The sequence below is a fragment of the Tinamus guttatus genome, unplaced genomic scaffold (assembly GCF_059628265.1).
Source record: "Tinamus guttatus ecotype Peru unplaced genomic scaffold, ASM5962826v1 Tinamus_guttatus_pri_ptg000172l, whole genome shotgun sequence".
In the NCBI taxonomy this organism is placed as follows: domain Eukaryota; kingdom Metazoa; phylum Chordata; class Aves; order Tinamiformes; family Tinamidae; genus Tinamus; species Tinamus guttatus.
Window position 1 is genome coordinate 5,492,959 of NW_028288706.1, and position 12,782 is coordinate 5,505,740.

At 46.9% G+C, this 12,782-nt stretch overlaps 1 protein-coding gene across 1 annotated transcript; it reads right to left on the reverse strand.

Annotated features, from left to right (window-relative positions):
• Nucleotides 1–1,647: 1,647 nt before the first annotated feature.
• Nucleotides 1,648–12,536, reverse strand: ROGDI (rogdi atypical leucine zipper). The gene is made up of 11 exons (XM_088523150.1): nucleotides 12,441–12,536; nucleotides 11,181–11,252; nucleotides 9,749–9,831; nucleotides 8,407–8,461; nucleotides 7,649–7,729; nucleotides 6,598–6,693; nucleotides 5,294–5,392; nucleotides 4,657–4,770; nucleotides 3,800–3,849; nucleotides 3,136–3,262; nucleotides 1,648–2,591 (listed from the first exon to the last, which is right to left on the reverse strand). Exons 1-11 carry the CDS (start codon nucleotides 12,480–12,482, stop codon nucleotides 2,550–2,552), a joined length of 861 nt encoding a protein of 286 aa, XP_088379276.1. The 5' UTR covers nucleotides 12,483–12,536; the 3' UTR covers nucleotides 1,648–2,549.
• Nucleotides 12,537–12,782: the final 246 nt, after the last annotated feature.

Here is a 12,782-nt window from a genome sequence, read left to right on the forward strand (position 1 = left end):
TGGCTCTCTGGGTGTTAAAGAACATTTTCACCATAGTTGGATGACAGGGTGAGGCTAGGAGTGTTGGGGACCACACAGAGCAATTCCTGGCAGCAGCAGTAGGCCTCAGCACACACACAAATACCTTTAATTTCATTTCCAACTCCAGGGAAAAAAAAAAAAAGTGATTATATCTTTATAAATCATTGTCTCTCCGATTGGCTCTCCGATGTCTGTTCAGTGCTGGGATATTGAGACAACTATCCCTGCATGCACTCACAGAAGGGATGGCATGAGATTCTGCTGGCTCTCTGTCACTACTCAGTGGGCAATGCATGAATAGCTGTTCAGATGGAGATAGGCTACAGGTGGGCATAAAATAAACTTTCTTCTTGCTCTTCATCTATGGTTCTGCTCTGTCCTTAGCTTGCTGCAGTGCTACTGCTGCCCTCCAAAACCAAAGTGGGCTATTTTTGTCAGAAGGAAACAAAACACACTGGGTTGCGTGTAATATCCCTCACAGCAGGGAGCTGGGCTGCAGAGGATGAGGCAATATTGATTTGACACACTGGTGTGAATTGAAAGAGGAGCCTCCATCTGCACACAAGGAAGGTTAAAGAGAAGATCAGGCAGCTCCAGAACCAGCAGAGAGGTGATTAACTATCAAAACACTCTAATCTGAGAAGCTGCTGATGGTGAGCAGTTCCACACATGCCTAATTGCTCTCTAAGCAGAGAAAGATCAGAAACAGAGCAAAGGCTGCTAAGTGCATACACAAAGCCAGGACTGCAGCTAGTTATAAGACTAATTACAGCATCAGTAATGAGTCTGCTATTGCATTAGCCCGTCCATGCCTCTCTACCTCCCACCTTTCATTACTCACTAACAAACACATTTACTGATCAGCTTGATACTCATTTGTAAGAACTATTACTGTCTGCAACCTGCAAAACAAGAACACACTGGACTAGGTACAGAACCAGCTGCCAAGTTCCCAGACAAGGAGACTGCAACAGTAATAGGGCTGGCACTTGGGGGCTTCACAAAAAGGCAGAAAGGGAGATCGCTAACATGAAGTGCCATATGTGTCCAGAGCAGAGATCTAGGCAGCAAAATCAAAGCAACCTGCCTATATTCCCATTTTGAGCAGAGGTTTTGATAGCACTTTGAACACACCAGGAGCCTGTGTGCAGTCAAGACAAGCTGTGAGGTGCCGTGTCTTGAAAGGAGCTAGGCAAGGCCGCAGCCCTTCCCTCAGCACACACCTAGCTGGGCTCCTGGGGAAGGCCCCCTGGCCAGGAAATCTCCAAGGACTGTCTGCAGGCTGGGCAGGGCTAGCTGAAGCCAAACAGGAGAGAGGTTACGCATCCTTTTCACTTGACAGACAGTTTCTACAGCCCCTTCCAAACATGATGGACAAAAAGTTTGAGAAATGCTTCAGGTACCACTTGGGTGTTGGATGAGAGCTGGAAGAGCTGCTGGGAGCAGCACTTTAGGGCTGCATGTTCAGGCTGCACAAACCAATCCCAGCCTTTGAAGAGCTGTAAAGCTCTGGCCTCTAGAGACCACTACAGTATTCTATCCTCCACCCTAGCCAAGCAGTAATCAAGCATGCCCAATACCACACCTAAGCACAGCTTAACCTCACTTGTGAACAACCACAGAGTCTTTGACACTTTATTCTCAGCACTGACACCCACAGGAGCACAGCAGGTTTGAAGATCTTTATTTCACAGCTATCATTGGCTAGAGGAATGAGTTACATACTGCAGCATCCACAGATAGGCAACAAGTCATAAGAACAACGTGGTACTCACTTTGGGTTTAATGACAGGATGTGAGACTGCACAGTGGGAACCCGAGCTCTGCTCTAGGTACTGGGGCAGCTCCAGAAGCTGAGAGTGAAAACAAGATAATAAACCTGGAAAAAAACAAGTGGCCCAACTAGGGCTTGGGAAAAAATATTAATATAGATGATCACATTGATGCCAGGGAAAAAAAGAGTTCAAATAGCAGCAAGTAAGAATAAACCCCAAAGGGGAATCATTAACGTGGTTAGGGACAGAACAGAAGAGGGAGAAGTTCAGGGCTAGCCAAAACTTCAGCTGGACCAGGTCACCACACCGTATTTTGCTACATGGAGCGGCAGCCCCGCACTGCTTGTGAAGGGTGAGATTAGTCTGTTTTCATCACTTCCCAGCCAGCTCATCGCCCAGCAGTTAGTTACTGCACTATGTGCAAATACAGTTAGAGAGAGTGGTCCACAGCCCTACACTGTCTCTTTGAACAGAATTACGCGGATCATCAGGGTTTTGCAAAGCACTAACCACAAACCCAGTTGTGAACAAGGACAGGCAGAAGCTCTTGCCAACCACACAGCACTGCTTAGTGTTCTGCACATGCAGCAGTCTCAGACAAGGCTACTGAAGGTTCCTCTCCAGAAACACCAGACCTACCCTATGGTGGGACATAGGGCAGTGAACCACAGCACTCCTCCTCTGGCTGACCTGGACTCAAATAAACAGGGAGACAGTGGCAGTGCTGTAAGGGCTTGGACACTCCACAGAGAACTAGTACGGCCTGTAGTTCCAATAACTGGAGAAAACAGAGATCTGGAAAGCAAGAGAAGAGGCAGGTAAGTTCCCGGTCCACCAGACTATAGAATAAAAAGCATACAATGTGTGTCAAGACTGAATTTTACAGCATTTCCCAGCACTGCATTTCAGAAGGGCAGATTTGCTACTGTTGTCACCAGAGCTTGCAGCACAAAGTTACTTGCTCAGGGTGGCAGGTCTACTGCAATTTGGTTTACTGAACAGGTTTCTACACCTCCTTTCCAGGACCTTGGCATTTCCCAACATCCAACTCATGAATGAGAACACACTCCTCTCCATCTAGTCACTAGGTCAGCAAACACATCTGCCATGCTACTACATCCATCCTAGAAGTCTGTCTGATGAGCAGTGCCAACCAGCTGTTTGGTTCCAGAGTACTGTAGTATATTCACCACTTGCTTTCTGTACAATATTTTTTTATAGATATACCTACACACACACACACATACTGAATAACATCATATAACATTTTTAGGCAATCTGAAGTCCTTTTAACAGCTGGGATCCTTTAAAAACAAAGCTTCTTTATTAAGGCCATTACCTTGTCCTTCAGCTGCTGGCAAAGCTGCAGTGAAACTGTGAAGAAGACAAGGGCGTCATTTAACCACGGCACAACACTTTCCACTTTATGAACATGGCTGACTTCATACCTCTGGTTGCCAAGCTCACTGTGGAGAAACAAGAGCACAGCTTCACACACACCTCCACTGTTCTCTTTTCATGAGAGATCACCACGACTTCTACTACACTTAAAACAGCACCTGGCAAAGTTACAGAACAAAAACGTCTCAGTCTGCTCCTGATCAGACTCAGAGACAAGCAAAAACTAAATAAAGTTTAAGTAGGAACATTACCACTTTCCAGAGAGGAACAATACAGGAAACGCAGATTGCAATGCCAACAGTTAATGCGCTTTTTGGCTGACAAGTCCAATCTCTTGCCAACCTCATCACAGTCTATGCATGGGCTGTATCCTGAAAAACTGGATCTCTGGGCCTCTCTAACAAAGTCATTAAAGAAACACTTTAAAGAAACACAGGTACACATGCATTCAGAGCCAGAGCAAATAGCTCAGTCCTGATTTCCCACTTAGCAGATGCTCCTCATGGGCCCTTTTCAAGGCTGCTTACAGCCACTTCAATCTTATCCTCAGCATCCTCCTATCCACATTACACAGCTCACAGTGTTGTAGTAACAACACTTACAACATAGCGCCAGGATTGTGCAGAACAGACCCTCCAGCAGGCTTGAAGTTCTAGAGGAGAAAGCAGAAGCCATTAGAAGTTGGCCACAGTAAATAAACTATTTAGAGAACCTTAAGATTTGCGGTTACATTAGCCTTATATCAACAAATATCTGTATTATATATGCATCTGTTTAAGAAAGTGTAATTAACATATTAAATCTGTGATATTTGACTCCTTGCTTCATCAGAAAGAAAAGTCTACAGAGTGGCTGAGGCTAATTTAGCTCTAAATTTTAGCATGACAGGAGTATATTTGTACTGATCTGAAGATGCAGAAGGAAAACAGAAGAGAGATTTTAGGAAAAACATCCTTATGGAGCGATTGCATTTCATTATCCTTAAGAGTTTAATTCTGTTTATATGAGATATCAAGCTGATCTATGTGTAACACTCTCAATGTAGAAATGTGAAACAGAAGAAAAAACATCAAAACTCAAATTATAAGACCTGGAGATGCTATTTTGATTAAAAAGGAAATAATACAACTATAACCTTCCAAAAATTCTAAAAATCACCATTATGTCATGCAATATAAAGCATTATTTAGCAAAAAAAAATACTCACTAGCTTTTTCCAGAACACTGATACTTCCTGCTTGACTAAAGTGGCCATGTGCCAAACTAAATTTAAATACAGTGTTTCAGCTGCAGCAGTTCTAAATACAGACATAGTCATTTCTGTTTTAACTTATATATAAGTTAATACATGAAGTTATATAACTTATAAGCAGTATACCACCTAACAGTGCAACCTCCTCCTCAGGGAGGAGGTCTGGGAAAGGTGAATAAAGGAGGCTGAAGCAACAGAAGGCGTCACCTTGGTTGTGCTGGGCTGCAGCACATGGAGTTGGTAGACAGTCAGGCACAGCTTATTCAGGTTAATATAGAAATTCACAAGGATGTCTGGAGGCAGAGCAGGGGTGAACATTTTCTGGTGAGAAGATAAGTAGTTTCTTCATCAGTGAAAGGACTGTTATTTTTAAAGCAAAGAAATCAATACTTTTTTTTCTAAGTGATACTGCAGTTACCTCACAGTGAGAGGGACATTAGGAAAGCAACAAAGATATCGAGCAAGGAGACTAGCATGCAAGGAACAGTTGTTCCTCTTGCTGAACCTGACCAAGGGGTACAGGTATAAGCATTGGTGACGGAGGAGGATGGAGCAACGTTCCATGATTCCTCTTACTGGTGCTCACAAGGCCAAATCAGCCCGACAAGTTTTCAAGGCACACACCAGAATCTCGTAGAGCTGGAGTCCTTACGCCCAAGCTCTTCCACGGGGAGATACACAGCAGTCAAAAACACCACTGAGCTCAGAGTTCTCATCTACTTCTGCTTTCTCTCTTTGGGCCTCAGGGGCACTTCTAAACCCCAATCCCACTGAAATGCAACAAAAGATCCTGGCAATTGGGTGCTGCCAGGTTGTATGCAGATGTAGAGCGGCACATACTTACTGTGAGACCACCGCAGGCAATTTCTGGTAGAGTCAGGGTGGCTGGAGTGGTGAGCCGATTCCGAGCTCTCGTGAGCTGCAACATCACAGCATCCATGAGCTGCAAAAATATAAAGAGCACACTACTGAGAGGTGATCCCTACACAGTCACACTGCAGAGTGCTGCAGCCTTTTATAGATATTAAAACCAGAACAATCCAGGTGAAGGAGAATTCATGTAGATATTGGGCCAATGGAGACCAAAGATCTCTTGACCTCAGATTGGGTTAGACTTGCAATCTGCTTGATCAGTGCAGGTAAGTTAGAGGCATGTCCTGCTAATTGCACTTTTATCTCCGCATCAAAACTGCACTCATTAGCCTGTTATCTCTTGCAGGATCCCTCTCAACCAGAAGTTCCTCTGTGGTAATAAGTCATTGAAAGTGCAGACACATCCCTCAGGAGCTCTTGCTGCTCCTACAGCCTGCCAGCACAGAGCCTGTAATATTCTACTGTCCTGAATTTCAACCAAGGTTAGTTTTAAATCAAATTTTTCCTCTGAGAGAGATTTGCATCCATAAGATCCCTATGGCACACTAGAGAAAAGTAGGAAGCAACACACATCTGGTATAGAGCTCATGACTGCTAAGATGGGGACCAACTTCTCTCTCTTCCCTTTCATCCAAAGGTAAAAAAGAAATAGTTTGATTTCTGCACCTCCTCCTCATTGAAGGCCCTTGCCTGTCTGGATACTAAGTTGGTTTAGCTTTCTTATGCTCAATACTGTGGTGAGTTTCTAATAAATAAGTCTGAACTCTATATGGTCCAGACAGCATTTCCAAGGAGACAGCTGGGCACTGTGCCACACAGCAGCTGGTCTGTACCAGACAGCAATGCCATTACTGCAAGTGAGAAAGCACTTTCAGATCATCAGTAAATCGTGAGCAGTAACCATAATCCATAGTAGTAACCATAGTTTGCTGACGGCCACCTCATTTCTCCTCTGCCCAAAAGCACTGACCAACTGGGGAGAGCATGACTTACGTAACAGCATCATTTAGAAAAGAGCAGAGGAGATGCTCTCAAAACATCACCACTGTGCTACAGGGCACTAACTGCTCAGGCAATCACAGAGATTTACAGCCACGTTTCTGATGTCACACTGCTACAGTCCCATATCAAATATGAAGCAACTCTTGACCCAGGTACATATGCCTAGGCTGGGGAATACATTTCCAACAGAGACTCAAACAGTAACATGCACTTTAAAGAGGGAGGAAAGAAACATGTGCATTCCTTCCCAAATTGAGTGCACTTTCTTCTCACCTTGAGGACCTCCGAGCCCGTTTTGAACTGGTAGTTTACATCTCTGTTCATAAGCAGGTAAATTGCTTGATTAACATGGTTTCTAGCATCCTGGATCTGCAAAAGTACAAAATACAGACCTATTAAAGAAGCACTCCCTACAATATACACTAGAAATTAAGGGTTCCCTCGACTATCTCTTTAACTCAGATGAAATAGTGATGACTCAAACGTTACAAAGGCTGTTTTTCTCTGAAGAGCAGACACCTATTCAGATGCATTAGTGATCTCTGCTGAAGAACTGGACATAGACAGTCTGACACCTACAACCTGGATTAGCAATAAAAATAGGGCTGCTGCCCTGAAGGACCAGTGATGTCGAGCACTCCATTCCTGAAAGCCATTGCAAACTGCACTCAAAGACCAAATACACTGATTACCTGCACTCAAAAAAAAAAAAATCTAAGGTATGGCATAGTAAAGTATCTGATATACATCTTTCTCCAACCTGCTAAGCTATGACAGATTAACTGTGGGAAGCTATCTTCAAGTCAGGGCCTTGGATGCTCTGAAATTAAGCTTCTCCCACTAAATCTGTGGGAAGAGTCAATGCTCTGACTAGTCACATTCTTTTAACTCCTTTATGGAAGGAATTCAGCTATGCTACAGAAAAACAAGGCAGTGAGATTTGCTCTCGGCAGTAAGAAGTGTGTCAGAACAAAAGTTATTGAGTTCAAAGCCTTCAAAATCACTCTCTGCCCTAACAGTCTTGGTTTTACAAAAAGTCACAAGGCCAGGACTGTGCAAGCACCCAAGGCACCCCTTTTAAAGTATTATGACTGCAGCTAAGGAAACCTTCAGCTTGCTAGTGCCTCAGGAACAAGCAGCACAAACCTCTGTACTAGCTCTGTAACTCCAATTTACTTTTATCCATTTCCTCCCTCAGCTTTCGCCATTGGAGTTGGATAATGCAGAATGGAGATCACACTCCCTCCCCAATAGCAAGGAGCTACACATGCTGATGGGGAAGCACAAACTCTGCACAAGGGCAGTTACCTAAAGCTAACAGTACCTGCTGCAGCTTCCACTGTTTGTCTTCCCGAAATGCAAAGTGCAGGAGCTGATTATTTCTGGGCATTTTCAAATTAATGTCCTTGAAGGAAGAAACAAACATGTGAGAGGAAGTCACCCTCATACCCAAAACACAGGATCTGCCAGTCCCACCCCACTCGAGCTCACAGGCTGCCTTCGCAAGCAACTAAAGGAAGTCCTGGCACAGCCAGAACCACCTTCCTTTTCCAGCAATAGGTTAATACAAAGGATAAGCAATGAGGCATTCAGTGAACTGTGAGCCAGGCAAGACCCATCAGCTCCAGTCAGAAGGCTGATGAGAAAATCTGATATTGCACCAAACATTACTGACAATATGGGCAATAAATCCATGTACAATCCCACTGCCTCATTCACCACAGAGATTTGGTATTAGCAGCACTACCTGCCATCACCATATCAACACACTTCAGTCAGGGGCAGCAGCTCACCGACTGCCTTCACCCAAGTAACTCAACCTGGAGGCATCTCACACCAAGTGCACAGTTCAGCTGGCACCCCAGCTTTTGCAAAACCATCCTTGGCACTGGCACAACTCAGTAGCATAAATAAGCCAGTTGTCATCGGACATGGGTATGTGAGCTGCTGGATCCTGACAACTTTCAATAGTTGCTAAAATGTTAAGTATTTCCAGCCTACCTTAAATAATAAACATAATAGGAATGAGTACTCCATCATTCCCCAATGTAGTACAAAGCAAGAAGCATGGCAAGTACTCACTGCTTGACACAAGGCATCTCCCTGAAGCGTTAACACACCTTTCACCTGGTCTGTGCTGAAACGACAAGAGGCATCCAGGCAACAGAGGTCAAGGAAGGCAAGAGACACCCACAGCAGCTGCCAGCACAGCAGCACCCGCCCCACGCCACGCGGCCAGCCAAGGTCCCAGGGCAAAACACAGGGGCAGGAGACAAAACATCTCCACTGCTGGACAAGGGTTTGCTTGGGGGATACAGATGACATCTCCAAAGAGGGTCTCGAGCTCCTCCATGGTATATGCTTTCTCTACACACAATTTCAAATCCCCAGTTTTCAGCCCTTTTAGCCTTCTCAGCTGCTGTCACATTCTTTATAGCCACATAACTGCCCTGTCTACATTACATTCTGTTCTGAACCCAGCTGACTGCATGTATTACCTATCAACAACTCGGTGGCTGTTAAAAGCGGCTCTAACAGGAACAAACATGAGATATGGAGAGATTATGACACAGGAGTGCTACGTGCTTCATGTACAAGTGCAGAAAAGCACTGCAGTCTCATCAAACTGTTTCCAAGGATTAAAATTCCCCTATTTTGCAGCAAGCCTGCAAACTGCCAGAGTGCAGCTGTCCAGACACAGGACTACACTGAAGGTCAAAAAAAGAACACCTATTTCAAATGTAATTTCAGAACTGCACTTCAGTAGCACCTTTTGCACAGGTGTTGGTTGGCTCTAACAGGTAGATTTATCTTTGCTATTTTAGGGAGATTAAGACAAAGGTTAAGATTTACCCAAGGTCAGAGCCAGAAACTGAACCAAGGCCAGAATTCAGGTCTTTTAACTCAATCCACCAGCCCCAGGAAATCAGACTAGGTCCCCTTGGCAAGGACTGCATAGATAGCAGTGCCCTGACACAACACAGCTGCGAAAGGTCAGGAAACAGTAACTGCATTAGAGATTTCAGTAGGAAACTGCACAGGTCTAAGGCAGCTCCCAGAACACACTCGTAAAACAGCCTTCTGTGAGAGTACGGGATTTGGGTTGTACTGAAGGAAACCCCTCCGCTCTGGAAAAGCCACGCAGACCATCAGTGAAGATGCTCACGTAAGTAATAATGCTGTTTTCCAGACTACAATATAATAATGCAGTTTTATGTTATGCATAATATAATAACGTTGTTTCTCCAGAAACAGGAGATTTCTTGAGCGTCACAGGCACTTCATGGAGCAAGGACAGCAGGAACAGTTCTCTAGCACCCCTTCATCTCACCAGTGACTTGCCTCTGGCAAGCACAGCCAAGCACATCCCCACCTGAGAGCACCAGCAGAGCAGAAGGAACGCGCTGGCAGTGCAGCCACTTACCCTGAAGTGCTCAGCACAAAGTTCTCCTGCTTGATCGCTCCTTCCGAACCACTCACAGGCAGAGCAAACCTGTGAGAAGCCTCCTGTCCAAGAGAGAGCACGTGGTAAGTGCGGGAGTTTCTGTGCCCAAGACAAAGACAACACAGGAGCAGAAGATAAAAGGCCGGTGAGTGGTCTGAGACGGCACAGCAAGGTTTGCGAGTCTCCAGTATCCTGACTGGTAAAAAAAAAAAAAAAAAAAGGAGCAGGACAAGGATTTCCCTCATTCTTTTCTAAGAGTGAGCTTAGCACAGCAGAAGGCTCAGTTTGCTTCACCACAAAGCTGTAGGAAAGCAGCAGGAAATTCACTGTTATAGCTCAGGCCTCTAGAACCAGAGGAAGATGTTAGTGCCCACACATGAGCTGGGGGAATTGCTGAGCTCCACACAGCAGGAAATTCACCTTACACAGCCCAGTACGTACGTGGCCTTCGGACTGCTGGCGCACTGCCCCGCTCTCAGGAAAACACTGGGCCTGGAGCTACAGTACAAAAGCAAGTGTTTTTTATACACAAGATAACCTTCAAACTGTAACAGGACCCCAACTGGTTTTACTAGCTAGCTACTGTCCTTTTAACCATGCTTCATCTTGAAAACTATGAGAGATTCTCCAGAACAGGTACTGCAGATTAGCCTCATCTATTATAAAGCTACATTCTGAAACAGAGCTAGTGTTACCTTCTTTGATACTTTTCCCTGCCTACATCTTCACGTTGGCGCCCCTGCTCTTGAATCACCTGTTATTTCTCATGGTAACTTCCCAGCATTAAGGGCCTGGCCTGCTGAAAACTGATCTAGCAGGAGAACATACGTTATCCTCCTGCATGTTCCTCTTCAGCCCCTATACCTGGTGCTGCGCGGTTGCCAGGGCCGGTGCGGGGAGCCGGCAGCCGCCACGAGCCCGCACAGCTCCGCGGCTAGAGCCGCCTGCGCCCGCGCGTGGCTCCGCCGGCACCTCGGTGCTCTGGAAGAGCAGCACGTGCTGAAGAAGAGGCTGTTTCAAATGCAGCAAGCACACGCTGCTGACTACTGCACAGCACTGGCTGGCCAGCTAGGGGTTATCAGGTTAATACACCTGCTTTCCACCATCACATGATGGAGTCTAAGGAAGCTCCCGATTTTCTGTTGCGAATGTTCACATCTCAGGCAAACGCCTGGCGGACACGTCCCGATGCCTCCAAACGAGCTCTCTCAGCAGAGGGTCAAGAACAGAGCAAACTAGGAGACTCCTACTTTATAATGCAGTTGTGAGAAGCAGGGGGCAAACAATGAGTGGTGACTGCACTGGACACAATGACCCGCTGCCCTTCTGCTCCAGGGAAGTTTACCCCTATTCCTCACATACAAGAGCAAAGAAAAATCCACACGACCAAACCAGACCAAGCAACCCTTACCTTCAAAATATCCTGCAGCTGTTTCAAGACAGCATGAACCTCTTCTTGTAAAAGCCACTTAAATTCTTCTTCCTATGCATGGAAAAATAGCAGTACAGTCATTTGAAGCGTCTGCCAAACACCCACACTAAGCATACTGCTAGGCACAAGCAGTTTACATCAACTGCTAAAAGAAAAACATATATTTTTTTCCACCTGACCTGGTCAGGTGCCTACTCTTCACTTTTCCTCCACAGACAAGTGAATTGTTCCTATTCCACTTTCAACTTTGTTCGACAGAACAGCATCCACACAAAGCATTGTACCAACAACCAGAGCAATGGGAGAAACAGACTGTACAGGGTGAAAGTTCCACCAAAAGCTGTGATACCTTTAAGTTGCACTCCTATTTCTGCACTTTACGAAACAACCACAACTTAAAAATAAGGCAAGCTAAATTAAAAAACAGGGGAAAAAATAACAACAGAGGATTCAGAGTTATCTGAGTAAACGCTGCAGCAAACAAGTCTGGATCTGACGACACCATGGCAGGTCTCGGCCAGCTGGCTGCTGTAGAAAAGCCTGTATAAAGCAGATCCCCAAAACACAAGCATTACTGCTAAACCACAAGCCCTGGTCAGAACATTATGTGAAAAGTGGGGAAAGCAACAAGGGATGAGGAGACTGAGCCCAGCTACCTTATGGAAACTCCTGGAAGGAAACTTTAAGGCAGGCGAGTGAGACGCCAGGCCCCTGGTTTCTCTGCTAGACACCTCTTGCTCACCGCGAAAAACACAGAACGACCAGAGGCTGCTGCAGGAACACCCGCTTGTGCAAGAGCGGATGAACAGACGCAAGCAGGAGGAACGCGAGTCGCCGCATCCCTAACCGTGCCTTTGGGAAAGAGCTGGGTTCCTGGGCTTTACCTATTGCTTCCCGCCCGCCTAGCTGCGTATCCATGAAAGTTCCTCTCCCTCTACAGGAATTTTTACTGCTTCTTCCACCTGCCCTCCGCGGCGGCGCCGGCACCACGAGCTGCGCAGCGTTTTGCCCACGCTCCAGCACCCAAACAAGCTCCGCGCAGCGGCCCAGGGGGGGCTTCCCGGGCCCCAGCGGAACCAAGCGGCGACGCCAGGGGCCGCCGAGCGCGCCCCGCTGCTCCAGCCCGGCGCGGCGCGGCACGGCACGGCCCGGCCCGGCACGGCACGGCCCGGCCCGGCACGGCGCGGCACGGCGCGGCACGGCACGGCGCGGCGCGGCACGGCGCGGCGCGGCCCTCACCAGCACGGCGCGCTCCGCCGCGCTCGCCATCGCCGCCGCCATGGCCGCCGCGGCCCCGCCCTTCGCCGGCCGCGAGGGTGGCGTCAGAGCGCGCCGCGTGACGTCACCGAGGCGGGAGGGGAAGAGTAAATAATATTTTTTAAATAAGAGATGCGCACGCGGCCTTTAAAAATCCTTCCACAGAAACGGGTCAACAGCTACCCCCGCTCTGACCCCACAACGTTACACTGCCCTGAGCAAGTGCCCAGGCCGGTTGGTACCCGAGGAGGGCCAGGCTCGCAGCGCGGCAGAGGCACCGACACGGCCCGGCCCCTCTTGCACAGCAGCTTCACCAAGCTCAAG